The sequence below is a fragment of the Pteropus alecto genome, unplaced genomic scaffold, assembly GCF_000325575.1.
Source record: "Pteropus alecto unplaced genomic scaffold, ASM32557v1 scaffold42, whole genome shotgun sequence".
In the NCBI taxonomy this organism is placed as follows: Eukaryota; Metazoa; Chordata; class Mammalia; order Chiroptera; family Pteropodidae; genus Pteropus; species Pteropus alecto.
In genome coordinates this window covers 16,347,843-16,362,936 of record NW_006434825.1, presented here as the reverse complement: position 1 = coordinate 16,362,936, position 15,094 = coordinate 16,347,843, and the positions used below count along the sequence as shown (strand labels likewise).

The window sequence follows — 15,094 nt, the reverse complement described above, 5'->3', positions numbered from 1 at the left end:
GCCGCCGCCGCGCGCCCTCGCGAGGGCTGTCGGGATAGTGGCAGACGCCGCCAAACTGCCCCCTACCGTCTGGGAGGGAGAATGGCGAGCGTTGCACAACCCCGTGGCCGCCGCGAAAGACGCCCGGGATTCCATGGATGAATAGACGCACTGGGCAGGCCTTCATGAGTGGGACCTGACCTCTAGCCTCCCGGACCAAGGCGTATGTCTCCTTCCTTTCACTTGTAAAGGTTGTAATTTTTTTTTAAGGTTTTTAATTATTTTTACATTTATTTGTATGACGATTTTATGTGTTCCCCACTCCTTTGCCCGAGAGGGCAGTGACCTTTTGTCTTGGTCGCTCCTGTACCCTCAGTGCCTTGGCTGGCATAAATGCTTGTTGAGTGATTGGAACGGTGTCTCTCCTGTGTGGAACTGTGTATTAAGCTCTTTGTATCCCTAACACTCCTCACCTCACACGAGTTTATTGAAGCTGGGGCCTCGGCACCCTCCATCAGACAGCTGGCTTCTGCTGCTTCTCCCAGCATTAGCCAGCTTTTCCTCTTCCCTCCACATCAGCATGACTGAGAGTGGCCCTGGGGCCCAGGGTCAGCTTGCTGTACCAAGGGGACAGGAAATCAGCTGGAGCCTGTACTTAGAAGTACCTTTAACCTCCCAGCACACTACTGTTTCCACACCCAGCCATCTTCAGACGGGTGAACCTGTTCAGGGCCAGGGTAGGGTCTCCATGCTCACTGTTCATCTTTGGGTGAAGCAGGAATTTTTTATGATGGGGCAAAGGAGTGGGGGGAGGCAACCGATGAATCCTAAGTACCTCGTGCATCAGAATGCCTCAAAAGGGAGAAGAGTTGACATGGGTCTAAGAAATGGAGTTCTCCCACAAGAGACTCCAAAAAGGAGTCTTCTGTTTCCAATAACTCGGTGGATCACCTTCTATTGAGTGATTAATGCCTCTCCATCTTACAACCTCATTTCATCGGCCACCTCCACAAATGTCTTAAGGCAATCCTTGGTGCCATTCCCAAAATTTGGGGGTCTGGGGTTGGACTCAACAACGATTGCAACCAGAAGTCACAGCATTTATTCTACACCCAGGGAGCCACAGGCTGTCACGCCGTGGCACCTATGGAGGGGAAGAGGGGGCTAGAGAGCACATGTATCATCAAGTATTGCACATGGTCCTTTTATTCTCTGCAACAAAAATGCTTTCTTTCCTGCAGACCCAAAGCCTCAGGTCTGCAGAGATCTATAGACACGAGCATGATGATGATAAATAGCAATCCTGGGTTAGTGGTTCTAGACAGATGGCACTGAAGTGTAGGGCTCCAGGCAGAAATGTAACGTGGGCACTGAGTCACAAGCTGGCACCCAAGTGAGTCCGGTTACTAGTAGGTCAGGAGGACAGATGCGGGCTATTTAAAGGTCCCAAGATTCAAATGTCCTTGTGGTAGATGGAGAGCTCTTGGCTGGACGGATGCATCTGGGTATGGGGGAGATGCTCCCCAGTGGAAGCCACCCCTCCCCTCAATTCTTCACATCTCCCAGGCGGAGCTGGGCAAAGGAGGTGGCCAGCTGCAGTGCCTCTTGCAGGCAGCTCACGTTCTTGCCTGTGGCCTGAGCGGACACATCTTTGCCACCACCTTTGCCATCCATCAGACCTGACACCTGCTGTACCCACTCACTGGCTTTCAGGCCCTGGTTGGCTGCATTCTGGAAAACAGAAGGTGAAGTGGGAGTCAGGACAGAGGATGAGACTGAGGGAGACATAGAGAGCCAAGGGAACGAAAAAGGATGGGGGAACCACAGACACCCACTCTTGTTCTGGGTGATGCTGCTGGAGGCTGAGGCAGACCCTACAGCTGGTACTACAGCCAGGACAAGACATACCAGTGGCAAAGCCAGGTATCAACCAGCACTTAAACACATCCACCAAGGAGAGAGCCTGAGGGTAAGAGGTGCTGGAGGTGACCAACAGGTGAGTAGACGAGCCATTTCTAATGGGTTGCACAAACACACATGGGGGTTGCGCCAACAAACGTTACGAATCAAGCTCCCTCAGAAAAGCGAGACACCACACTACTTTCCACTGGCACAGGGCTGCAGGATATTCTGACCTGGGAGACTTGACACAAGCACGTGATCTTGCCAGCCTCATTGTCCACTGTGAAGAGCATGGCAGATGTCTGAGGGGAATGTGTCTTGAAGAGCTTCAAGGCTTCATTCAGGGCCTATGGGAGAACCAGGTGTCAGGCATGGTCCTAGGGAAGTGGGCCATGCTCTCCACGAGTGTGAGTTTGCAGAGCTCAGTTCTCACCACCCCCAGCAGGAGCCCCTCCCAATAGCAGGAGCTGGTCCTAGGAGCCTGCACAGAGAAAGACTCAAGCACAAGGCCTGGCCCACACTCTGACTGAGGTTTGCCTTCCGCCTCTAGGAGCCGTAGACCTCCAGCCACCAGATCTCTCCATGGCTCAGCCTAACCTCAGTCCCAGAGAGTGGGCCCTCAGGCGACCACTCCACTCAGAGCCACCAGGCACACGCTTCAGACACCAGGAGGAATCTGATGCGCAGCAGACAGGCACAGAGCAGCGCCTGGAACCCCAGCCCCTGGATTGCCTTGGCTGAGGCGCCGCTCTCCATCTCCAGGATGACGAGGGGTTGGTTAGGGTTGCTGTCGATGAGCTGCTTTGTCTTCTCCAACACCTGCAAGGAAGGAAGTCCAGAAGAGGGGCCTCAGGTCAAAGGCCCAGAATGAAACAGGCAGCATCTGCACAGCCTCTGCTGGGAAAATCTCTTGGTTCCCGCCCAGCCACCAGCACTGCCAGAACTCACTCGCTTCTGGACATCGGCTTTGCTAGCCCGGTCTAGGTCATCCATGATCTTCTTCAGGGATTTGAGATTCTCCCGGAATTCATCCTTCTGCCACTGGGGGATGACTGCAGAGGCCAGGGCCTGGAACCAGAACCAGACCGTTTAGGTCAGAATCACAAGGAGCTAGGATATGAGGCTCCAGCCCACCCCACCCTTCTGGCTTTGAACACTACAGTCCTCCCAGACTAGTGTCCAGAAGGAGAGAGAACAAAACAAAAAGGTATCCACTGGCTTTGAGCCCAGTCACTTTACAAGTAACTACAGCAGCTATAACTAGCTGGGCTGGAGAGAAAGGGGCAGAATAATGAGCTGGGATCCCTGTAAGGCCTGGCCTCGACCAGGCAGTGAACACACAGCCTGTGAAGGCCATACAAGAAGCCCCGACTAAACAAATACCAGGAGGCCTGGAAAATGTGGCACCCATGGTACTTCCCCCAACTCCTTCAACACCAATGCCCACTCATGCTGGGAATGGACTCCCCTGCCACTGGCAATGGGGGCAGTAGGCAGGTTCCAGGGGTCCGCAGGCCGGGACCTGCGGCGTTCCCTTTGCAAAGCTGAATGACCACACAAGTCAGTCCAAAGGCCCACGGCACTGAGAAACAGGACTTGAGGGCTCTTCGAGAACAGGGAGTGTCTGATTCATCAGGCCTAGGACCCAGCAACGAGCAGGCCCTGAGGAGGGAAGGCGGCCGGCCACTCCTACCTCACCGAGGTCAGCGATCTCCCTCTGCACGTCCTTGTTTGGCACAGTCTGGGCCTTCACTTTGGCCTCCATGACAGAGAGAGATTTCTTCAAGCTTTCTGCTTTCCTGAGGGCCTGGGAGGGGAACAGTTAGAGTTGCAACTTTCAGCTTCAGTAGTCTGTCTTTAGACAACTATGGCAGACACTGACAGCAGGCTACGGAACAACACATCCCTAGGACACCAGCAGCTTCCTTTCCGTCAGGGAGTAAGTGTTCACAGCCTCACGCCCAAAAGGAGCACCCTCCTCACGCCTAGCCGGTAGGAAGGCTGCACTAACTCGGCTTCAAGGGGTAACCAAGAACTCAAGAGTCAGGAGCCCTTCTCACCCCATGAAATGGTCACCTCTCAGACTTCAGCACACGTCAGACACAAGCTACAGTCCCCACCCCCAGAGCAGCTGTCCCCATACTCCATGCATTTCAAACTAGGCGCATACCCCCAGACAGATGTGGGTAAGTGCTGGGGGCGCTGGAAGCCACAGGGAAACTATGGCTTGTCCTCCTAAACACAGCTATGTTACCAGGTAGAAAGCAGGATTTACATATACTTTTTAAGATTAAACATAAGATAGCTATGAAATCTTGCACATTAGTGGCTTTCTTCTGCCAGGCAGGATAACTAGAGGACATCTGGGGATAGCCCTGTACTTCCGCTTCTGACTACAGCAGTCACACAACCATCTGCACTATGGATTCGCAGACCAGGCTCCTCTTGTCTTGTTCGAATAAGTCACAGACCAGCCTGATCTGCTCACCTTCTGGGCTTCGGCACCTGTGACAGCCACAATCCTCCGGATGCCCTTGGCAATAGCTTCTTCACTCACAATCACAAAAGCTCCCGCGTGACTTGAATTCTGCAGGTGCCTGATGGCAGAACACAAAATCTGTGATGAGGAAGCACAGTTGCCCTGGTCCCCACCGCACCCAGGGAGCCTTTGGCTCTACAGCCCTCAGCTGTCGAAGGTAAGATGCTCCAAAGGAAGCTCACTCAGGGTGACAGTGGGAAAGGCCCTTCATGTTTAAGGGAGTTTCAGAATCCAGCTCTGGCCAGGAAAGGGAAGAGAAGGCCTGGGGCTGAGAGCACTGTGACACTGAGCGAGACACCACACCTTTCTCATGTGTAGGATGGAGGTAATGCTCTCTCACAGGGCTATTGAGGAGATCAAATGAAAGTGCTCTATAGTCCCTAATGCCCAGTACAATACTACTGCTGGTGGGCTCTACATTCATTCATGTTTTTGGTTCTCTGTGGTGGGACATAAGCTATATTCTTCTATCCCAGCTCACTGGCTGAGGATATTGGCAATTACCTTTGAAATCTTACCACAACCCCTTAAACAAATAGGTTTTATTCCCCAGTTGCTCAGAGAACCTCAGAAGCTCATTAACTCAGTTATTCTGTGAGGGTGGCATAAAGTCATTGAAAGCTGTTTTCCTGTGCTCTAAAGAGTGCTGTGCAGAGTGAAGGCAGAAGTGGGACTCATTTGAAGGCCCGATTCAGCTGGGCAGAGGGAGGCCTGGTACCCGGTCCCCCAGATCCCTACCCCACCCTCCCCACACTCTCCTGTCTGCCTGAGGCCTGCAGGAGGCCCTGGAATGGGCTCTACCATTGCCTTAAGAATGTTTTCACCAGGCTTCCACCGGAAGCAAGGATTTGCCAGGCCACCACGACCATCCCAAAAAGACCCCATGGAGGTTTCAAGTGCTATGGAGGAATCCAAATAAGTGGCTGTCCCGATCCAAACCGAGCTGGGCCTACCATGGGGCCCAAATCAAGGGCTCTGACACAATGGGGTTAATTCCCCAGATGCTGTTCAAGCTGGCAAAGGGAGCTAAATGAGGTCCCAGGAATGAAAAGGGGCTACAGCCAGATCAGGAGGTTGGTGAATACTCCATGGCCTTGCTGAATCCTAAATTCACAGGCTAAGAATCCTGATTCTTGTTGGGCTCAGCCCAGGGAACAAGAAAGATTATGTGGTAAGTGCTGCCTTCTCCTAGAAAGAACATTTTGTCACAAACCAGGGAATGTTAACATCAGACTCGAACACCAGAATGCCAAGGTTCTTGGGAATGCTATGTGCCAACTGCACTTCTGAGAACTTCATTTCAACCTTAGATAAATGAGAGTTGGTCTAGTACGCACATCCTCTAAGGGTAATACTGGTGCCCCCTTGACTGCTCCCCCCAAGATACTCACGTTCCCCCACAGAACTCAACAGAAGTGAGGGAGCCAGCAGGGCCAGAGGGGTCGTCCAGCAGCTCAGACACTGGGACGCCAATGGAGACGACTCGCACAGGGTCAGGATAGGTTTCATCAAACACAGCCCGCAGGCCCTGGATGGCTTTAGCTGCTGCCAGGGGACAATCCTGGGTATAAACGGGCTGCAAGGGAAGAAGACAAGGAAAAAAGCTGGGGAAAGGTCTCTGGAGGTGCAGCAGGAAGCACCAGGGAGGGTATGGTCTTGCAGGCAGGACTCTGCATTTCTAATCCCAGCTCTGCCTGTCACGTGCCCTGAACCTCCTGAAAGAAGGCACCAAAATAGGAATTCCCAACAAAAATTTTGTTAAACTGTGAATTAAATCTTATGCGAATGCATCGTATGTAAAACAGACATAATTAAAGAGCTCTGGTTGTCCTAAGCAGGGGGTGGAGCAAAGACTGCTCTCCTCCTCCTCCCCAGAGGCCCTAAGGCCCCTCCACTGAACACCATCACGGCCCTACCCAGCACAGTTTGAGAATCACTGCTTTAAGCAAATCCGTGTGCGGGACGGAAGATGGTACGATGGGGTAAGAGCACGTGGGCTGCTGAAGCTCCGTGGATAGAGCGTGATGGTGCAAGGAGTGAGGTTCGTGACCCAAGAGCTTACACGTAATCCAACCTACCTTGGCTGCCTCGATCATCTCGTTAGCAATCTCCTCCACCTCCTTGATCTGTTGGGTGGACATGGCTCCCTTGGCAGTGAAGTCAAACCGAAGGCGGTCAGGAGCCACCAGGGAACCTCTCTGGTCGGCTTCCCCAAGCACAGAGCGCAGGGCAAAGTTCAGAATGTGGGTAGCCGTGTGGTTGCTCATGACAGGTCTCCGTCGGGGCTGCAAAGGGCAGAGTCGGCTGGTGGAGAGGTCTGTAAGACTGCTAGTCGTCCCCCAATACCTGCTCTCCCCTTCTTCTCAGGTACTAGAATTTTTAGTTGGACACATGGCTTCCTAGAATAAAGACTGTATTTCCCAGCTTCCTTTGGGGCTAAGTATGGCTAAGTGACTAAGTTCTCATCAATGGTTTGTAAGTAGAAGTGACAGATACCCCTAAAGGGAAAAGACAAGCCCTTCTCTTCCTCTTTCTCCCTGCCTAGAACAGGATTTGGCCAACTATGGCTTATGAGCCAAATCAGGCCTAACATTCATTTTTATAAGTAGGTTTATTAGGACACAGCCACACCTGTGTGTGTACATACTGTCCATGGTGCTTTGAGGCCACAATGGTGGAGTTGAGTAGTTGTGACAGAGATTGTATGGTCTAAAATTCCTAAAATTCTGGCCCTTTACAAAAAGTGCCAATCCCTGGCCTAGAAAATGGATCTGACAGTTATCTTCTTAGACAACGAAATCAAGGGCAACACCCCAGGAATGATGGCAGAGCCACAAGCAAGGAAAAGCTGGACCCAATGACGTGGGGCAGAGCCTCTGTGTTGACTTGGACTTTTAAGTGAGAAACTCATTTCTATCTTGTTTTAAGCTACTGTTATTTTGGAGCTCTGTGACACGCAACAGATCTATTTCTTAATTATATAAGGTCCTTGGCTTCTGAAGAAGTATTTGAGGTGAACGTGGAGAAAGACAATCCATGAAGACAAGCCTAAAGGTTCTCAAAAGAAATCACTGTGGTCTGATATTGGAACGCATAGATTTAACTCTCAGTTACATCCCTCATAAAATTTACTCTTGCACTCTACTTATAATAGCCTATTTATTATTTTACTTGGGAGTGACAATGACAATGGACCAATTTAAAGCCAAGGAGGAAATGAATTTTCACAATGTACAGTAAGTATATCAAATCAGTATGATGTACAGTCATGTGCTGCATTACGGACTGCGTACATGGCGGTGGTGATATACCAGAGCCTAGGTGTGTAGTAGGCTATACCATCTAAACCGTGGAAACACACTGTGATGCTCACGCAATGAAGAAATAAATCACCTAACAATGCATGTCCCAGAACATAACCCTGTCATTAAGCGGCATGTGACCGTACTTTAAATATCATACAATTTTATGTCAATTGTGCCTCAATAAAGCTGAGATTCTTTTTTTTAAAAAAAAAAGGTAATTACTAACCAGATCCAGTGCTGACACGCAAAAAGCAACTCACCTCGTCAATAAACAGCCGGACCTGGTCCCCCACTTTCAGGCTGCCGTAGATTGTTCCTATGTGCAGCACGTACCCTCCTCGCACCTGAGTGTTCTTCACCGTAAACTCGGTTTTCTAAACGGAGTCGAAGAGATCAATAAACAAATCCACGTATATGTACATACACACACGTACACATAAATTCTCTCTAGATATATGAATAATACACACACACGCACATTCTCTAACACTCTCCTTACTGGTGTGCATGTTTATACATATACACTGTTAATACCACATATGTCATAAATACACACGTACCATTATGTGTACATTTACCAATATACACACATACCACTTTATGTACGTACACATATATCTAACTAGGGCATCCATCCACAGAGTTGGCAGTGGCAGAGCTAGAGGCTGAGTTTCTGACAAGGATGTCTACCCTTCAGAGAGCTGCCTCTCCTTATTTACGAGGAAAGTATGGAGGAACCGAGGATCAGTCTACGCAGCCTGGCCGCAAGGATCCTGCTACGAGGGGACCTAATGGCCATGAAGGCAACACGGTGTAATGAGCAGCTCCCTCAGCTTCAGAAACACTGACCGTGGAACACAGCCCAAAGATCAGTCGTGTCTGCTCCCCAATGCCTGGAGTGCTGAGGCACCCGGAAAAGCTACCTGATTCCACGCCTAGCCCTTTGTCAGACCCCTGCTCTGGCTAAAGGAAGAACTGTCGGCTCACGTCTTCACTGCTGTCGTCAACCTTCACCAGGTAGCCTTCATCGTAGATCTGACCCCCTTGCTCAGCATAGAAACAGGTCTTGTCCAGCACCACTCCACACTCCTGGCCGGTGGACACTTCTTCTATGAAGGTCTTATCCCTGCGCAGAGCCATCACCGTAGCCACTGCACTCTCGAACGCTGCACGGGACGGGGAGAACAGGGTCCATGGCTTCGTTCACACATTCTCAGCTGGCTTTTGTTGGATTCTATTTCTCAAACTCTCTTTCGGGCCTAATTATCTCATTTTATTTTGGAAGCAAATCCACGAGACTCCAAAAAAAGGTTTAACACTCTGGTTTTCCAGCAGAGAATGCAACACTCAGTAGGGTGCCCAAATTGTCCCAGTTTGCTTGGGACACAGGGGTTTCCCAGGATGCAAGGTCAACACTGGGACAGTTACTGGAAAACTGAGCTACTGAGCAGAAACTTGGTGAATCTGATAAGTAGGTCTTTAAGAGTAACAATAAATTCCCTATTTCAAGTTCAGTTCACAGAGGATGTATACTCTTTTGTGGGCTGGCTCAGATAGATCGTTATCTCTGGTGAAGCAAAAAGGCAAAAACATGTATTGCCTGTTTATTTCTCTTGATTCTTCTTAACTTTAGAATGGTACTATCTATAATACCAAAATTCAACAGCCAGTGTCGATTGTATCAATGTCAATTTCCTGGTTTCCTGTAAGATGTTACAATGAGGGGAAACTGGGTGGAGAGTACAAGGAATCCTCTTGTAAACTTTTTAAAATAAAATAAATAAACTTCCTGTGAATCTCTAATTATTTCAAAATAAAGAGTTAAGAAAATCAATCGCCAAGGGTCTCCATGCGTATAAAATTACACAGCATGACTTAAAGCCCTACAGGAGAGGCTGCCACAGATACCCCTGGAACCTAACCTGGAGGCTCACCTCTTGAAAAACCCCCACATGAAGACAGTCACATACCATAGCTCCCACTGGAGTCCGAATGGTAGTTATATTTTGGGGAATCATCCGTTGCCTCCAGGCTCTTTTCCCGGAGCTCTTCAATAGCATAAATGTCCAGCATAATGTGGTCTTCCCCGCCAGCTCCCTTGCCCTGTGACTTCAGCTGCCGGTAAAAGAAATAAGCATAGTTACCCTAATGTAGAAGAAAAAGAACTCTGAAGAGCTCAGAACTGCTAAACTATGCCCCATGTGAAACTCTAGAACAGGCTTTTTCAGTCTCAGCACTACTGACATTTGGGGCCAGGTAACTCTTCGTTGTGGGGAGGCTGTCTCGTGTACTGTAGGATGCTGAACAGCATCCCTGGCCGCTACCCACTAGATGCTAGTAGCATCCTGCCCCAGTAGTGAAAACCAAAAATGTTTTCAGACGTTATTGCCAAATGTCCCCTCAAAGGCCAAAATGCCCCCAGTTGAGACCCACAGGTCTAGGGTAAAACAGAATGTCTAAGACTTTAATGGAAGGAAACCTGCTTGCTTTGCAGCCAAGTCCTGCCTTGGTAGGTGCTGGGTTTCCTACTCATGCCCCAAACTGTTTACCTGGGCCATCTTCCTCTCTTCTTCAAAGCCATCCATATCTACCAGCAGGCCCTTCTCCTCAGCAATCAGTCCAGTAAGATCCACTGGAAAGCCGTAGGTGTCATAAAGGAGCCAAGCAGTGTCCCCTGCACAGCACAGAGGAATTGTGTCAGGTAGCATGGGTGGCCCCCTTCTTTTCCATCCGGAGCCCTTCCCAGGAGGACGCCGACAGTCACGGAAGGCATTAAGGAGACAAGGTAAGTCAGTATTGGTGCTGTGCGCTTGTCAGAATATCCACCAAACATTTTGGAAACGACTTAGAGGAAGCACGAGACGTCTCCTAGAAAAGTTCCGTTTCTTAATTTAAACAAGTGTGTTCAGTTTGTGAAACTTCATCAGGCTTTCCTCTTGTACATTTATTGTGGTAAGAAAAAAAAAACTTTCGGAATTATTTTTCCTTTCTGGTAAAAAACAAAGCGAGTTGCAAAAACCAATATATGCTATATGTTCCTATTTTTGCCTCACACACACACACAAAATTTGTATGCAAATAGAGAAAAGTCCTGAATTTATCAAGCTCTCAAGAGCTGTTACCTCTGAGAAATGTTTGGGAAAGAGGACTTTCACTTTTACTTCTGTGCTGTTGTGTGAATACTTTACCATAATAATGTATTTTATAATTTTAATATAAACCTCATTTTACACAAAAAGCAGTTTAACCAAGCTACGCTCAGCCTTTGGAGACATGGGAGTCTACTGTCAGTTTGTGAAAACAGGGCTTGCCTCTTCCAGCCAGATGAAACAGCCCGGATGGAGAAAGGAGGAAACTGGTCCTTACCAGGAATGGTCTTGCTGTCTCCCAGACTCTGAATTTTCCTGTCCAGGATGCGACGTCCTCTGCTGAGAGTCTTGAGAAACTGTACTTCTTCTTCATTAATAATGTCCTTCACCATATCTGGGTCCTTCTTTAACTCGGGAAATGCATCTCCCTGGCAAAAAAGCAGAGATGTGGGCCCAATAAAGCCAGGGACTAGTCCAGGACCCCTCTAAAAATTCTCATGAACGGTATGCTATCGCCTGCCCTAGCCCTCTAAGGGGTGTGCTTTAGTGTAGAAGCAGCGAGCCAGGAGAGAGACTTACCAGGGACTGGACGACAACATCTACTAGCGTAGCAAAGAAACCCTTGCTGGCGTTGAGTTTCTCGTGGGAATATCGAACAGCTCGGCGGAGAATCCGTCTCAGCACATACCTGTAAGAGGCAGAACCCAATCTCCTGCTAAACAACATTTCCAGCTGAGTGTTTTGTAGTTCTTTGGAATTTGACATAAAGCAATGTGGTCAACTTTTTATTTCTTGTTCGGAGACTTTATCCTATGACTGCTTATTTTTGCATTCCCCGAGGTCATTAACATGAACTCCAGCATAAAACTCATTTGTAGGAACATACCTACAAATACACATTGATGATGACCCAGGGTAACCCCGGTTTGTTGTCCTGACTGAGAGATGAAGGCAGGAAGTACAAAGCAGATAGTGGACCTGATGCTCACGATCCCAGGCCCTGCCTGTCAATACTGAAGTTGCCCGGGGCTAGTCCATACTTACCCCTACCCTGTCCCCTTACCCTGTCCCTGCCAACAGTCTATCAATCCTTATCATCTTGTACTTAGCAGCAAAGATTAAAATAGTGACAACTCTTTAGTATGAGCTAAACTCCCTTCATCCCTAAAAAAATAAAGGTTCCCTCCAACTACCTAGAAGACAGAGAAAAAATAAAAAAGTATAGCTTAAAGTCATAGAGTCATAAAGCTCATGGTGTCAGTCCTAACACTGCCCCATGTATAACATACTTACCCCCGCCCTGTGTTGTCAGGTCGGCCGCCATCAGCCAGTGCCACAGTGATGGTCCGAGCATGGTCAGCCAGCACCCGGTAGGCCATGTCGATCCCATCAGCATCTTCAGCACCAACTTTGCCAGTGTATGGTCGAGCCCCTGTGCCCTACAGATAGATTCAGGAGGCGGTTCGTCAGGACGCAGCCTTTTTGGCGTTGCCTTGCCCTAGGAGATTCCAAAAGGACTGAGGGGCACTGGGAGAAAGGATGACCCTCTTGCCAGATCTTATAACCCCAAGAGAGGTCGGAGTAGTGAGAGTAAAGAGCCTCCAGCCAGCCCCTTTCACTCAACAAATCACAGTGCCTTGTGCCTAGAGCCTCGTGTTATTGATAACAAAGTTGGCATATGGTCACATGTGCCCTCAGCTGGCAAAGCATCTGGTTATTCTATCTTTGACAGCACTGCTAAGAGTCTAGCCTGGAACCTCCCACAGAAGTTTGCAATATTTACAAAAGGACTAGTACCTTCTGAATGGCTTCAAAGTAAGGGACAAAAAGGTCAGTGTCATAGTTGGACATCTTATTCTGCAGCACAGAGACCAGTCTCTCCAGGCCCATCCCTGTGTCAATGCTTTTTTTAGGAAGAGGTTTCAGAATTCCATCAGTTTCCCTGCATGATCCAGAGAAAGAGTAAGTTGAAACAAGGAACTCAGGCTGCCACCTCTCCCTGCTGGTTAAAACTCATTTCATAGCAGTTTGCAGGCTGTGGCTATTTGCCATTTGCCTCTGCCTGATCTGGTGGAAGGAGGGAGGTGGAAGAGAAAGAAAAGGCGAAGAACTCTGAGATCCATTTAGGAGTGAGGCAAAACTTCAAGGAAAAGAGCTTTAAAACAGCAGTCCAAATTATAGCAAAAGTAACATTACAAGAATAGCCCTCGAGCAGGTATCATGGGGAATAAAACTAGTTTATAAAAGAACAGGCCCAGCCCTGACCCAGAGATCATAGGGAAAACTTGAGAAAGGTATCATGGGGAATAAAACTAGTTTATAAAAGAATAGGCCCAGCCCTGATCATAGGGAAAACTTGAGACATAAAATTTAAAGAAGGTGCCACAAGATTCCATGATGCCTTTAGTGCCTGCTTTATCACTGCTGCACTGTCCCCAGAGACGAGGATGAGAAGACAGCCATGCGATCTGAGTTCCTCTTTCTCCACTCAGCTCGAGGAAAGGTGCCGCTCTTGGCAGGAATGGTTCAGGACCCCAAGGCCACCTGTTATATTGGATGAATACAAGGTTCCAAATCTCCAGCACGTTGGGGTCATCCTGGTTGACAAGATGTGCGGCATCCCGACCACCAATCCGGTCATAGTGGATTTCACTGCAGGGACCACACGGGCCCGTGTCACCCATCTCCCAGAAATTATCCTTCATGTTGCCAGGGAGGATTTTGGTGTCATCCAGTCTGCACACAGCAGAAAAGAAAAGCCCAGTTAGAGACACTGACAAGGATTCAGCTCACACTTGCATCCACCGCAAAAGGAGATCCTTACGCATTCTTAGAACGATGGCCCACTCTTTGGCAATTACTAATGCTAAGCCTGCATACGAATCCCGCTAAAGAGGCAAAACATAATTCTTCTCAAGAATGACAGCAATAGAATACAAAATATACATATACGCTCCAATCATAACTAAATAAAAATATGCAAAGATACAAGTAAAGCCTAGAAACAAAAGTGAAAAAGTTTATGCTGAATATGACCGAAATTTAAGCAAATACTTTCTTCGCAAATGATCCTTCATTTTAAAAAATGACTACATTATATGACAGCATAAGTGTTAAAAGAAACTGCTGATTATTTAAAGTCACCTCTCAGTACTGCAATTTAGTCTTTTATCTTAACATGATATCAAAAACAATTTAAAAAGATTAAAACATTGAGTTTTAACAGTTGATTCTGCTGAAAGTTGCTGGATAATAAAACACTCAAAAAAGATCGTGCTTACTTAATAAACAAAGCAGAGACATACGTGAAGCCAAGTAAAACAGGATTCAAAAAGTCAAGATTAGTATTTAAGTTTCACGCGTTACCACCCAAAATGTACATTTAGACTATAGAGTCTAAACAGCTAGCGGTTTCAGACCAAGTACAAGGGGAAGCTGGACTGGAATAACATATCTGAAATAAAAGTAAAAAAAAACCACAAAAAACAAAAACAGAGAACCGGCACTGCTTAAGTGTACTAACAAGCTACACACTAAAGGATAAGAAAGTAAAAAGAACAAAAAGATGAGACAAGGACACTGTGGGCAGCTCAGCTGCCCACAGGGCTCAGCACCCCACGGTCAGATTCCTTCCTGCGCCACTTCATGAATTCTATTCAGTTCAAAGCACAGAACACATTGCTCATCTATCATGTTACCTTTTGTGCTACATGATTTTACTTTAGAATTATAGTATAAAAATTTTTCCCTTGTCCTAGACCTGTTTGACACCATTACATTTCCATAAGAAATAAACTGGTTTCATATAAAGAATACCACTCGGTTGAAAAAGACACCACACATATACACCGAAATGCGAAAAAGGCCTGGAAGGTTATATGTATATATGGAGAATTAAACTATCAACAATAGTTAATCTTAGATATCTTCTACTTCCTGTTTTCACATTTCTATATAGCTTGAATTTTTTACAACATATGCATTATAATGCATAATTTCTAAAAATACATAAAAAAGAAAAAAATGACAAAGACTTGTTGGCTTTCAAAAACAAAACGATTACACAATGAATATACCAAAGGGCAGTAACTTCCAGTCACCCCCACCTCCGTCTCAAAATGCACACCCCAAAATGAGAAATGGCAACGCACTCCAAGACATAAGAGCCCACTCTGGCACTAAATTTAGAAGTCATTTTATTCCTCCATACTGAGCTGCATCTTACCCCAGGTCTTGCCAGATCTGTTTGCACTCCAAGTCTGGTTCTAAGCCAGCTGCTT

General features: G+C 47.6%; 1 protein-coding gene across 2 annotated transcripts in view; it reads right to left on the bottom strand.

Annotated features, from left to right (window-relative positions):
- Positions 1-1,162: 1,162 nt before the first annotated feature.
- AARS (alanyl-tRNA synthetase) overlaps positions 1,163-15,094 on the bottom strand; it is a 20,908-nt gene continuing 6,976 nt past the window's right edge. For both annotated transcript variants that reach the window (XM_006909845.3, XM_015587758.2), the window contains exons 4-21: positions 15,040-15,094; positions 13,359-13,550; positions 12,612-12,756; positions 12,108-12,253; positions 11,394-11,502; positions 11,092-11,242; positions 10,275-10,399; positions 9,696-9,840; positions 8,713-8,891; positions 7,986-8,099; positions 6,499-6,705; positions 5,812-5,996; positions 4,370-4,478; positions 3,575-3,688; positions 2,830-2,949; positions 2,614-2,700; positions 2,115-2,228; positions 1,163-1,710 (exon numbers count right to left, since the gene is read on the bottom strand). The exon at positions 15,040-15,094 is cut by the window's right edge and continues 79 nt beyond it. In XM_006909845.3, the coding sequence (XP_006909907.1) occupies positions 1,525-1,710; positions 2,115-2,228; positions 2,614-2,700; positions 2,830-2,949; positions 3,575-3,688; positions 4,370-4,478; positions 5,812-5,996; positions 6,499-6,705; positions 7,986-8,099; positions 8,713-8,891; positions 9,696-9,840; positions 10,275-10,399; positions 11,092-11,242; positions 11,394-11,502; positions 12,108-12,253; positions 12,612-12,756; positions 13,359-13,550; positions 15,040-15,094 (2,483 nt within the window). In that variant the 3' untranslated portion in view covers positions 1,163-1,524. The remainder of the gene's footprint in view (positions 1,711-2,114; positions 2,229-2,613; positions 2,701-2,829; positions 2,950-3,574; positions 3,689-4,369; positions 4,479-5,811; positions 5,997-6,498; positions 6,706-7,985; positions 8,100-8,712; positions 8,892-9,695; positions 9,841-10,274; positions 10,400-11,091; positions 11,243-11,393; positions 11,503-12,107; positions 12,254-12,611; positions 12,757-13,358; positions 13,551-15,039) is intronic.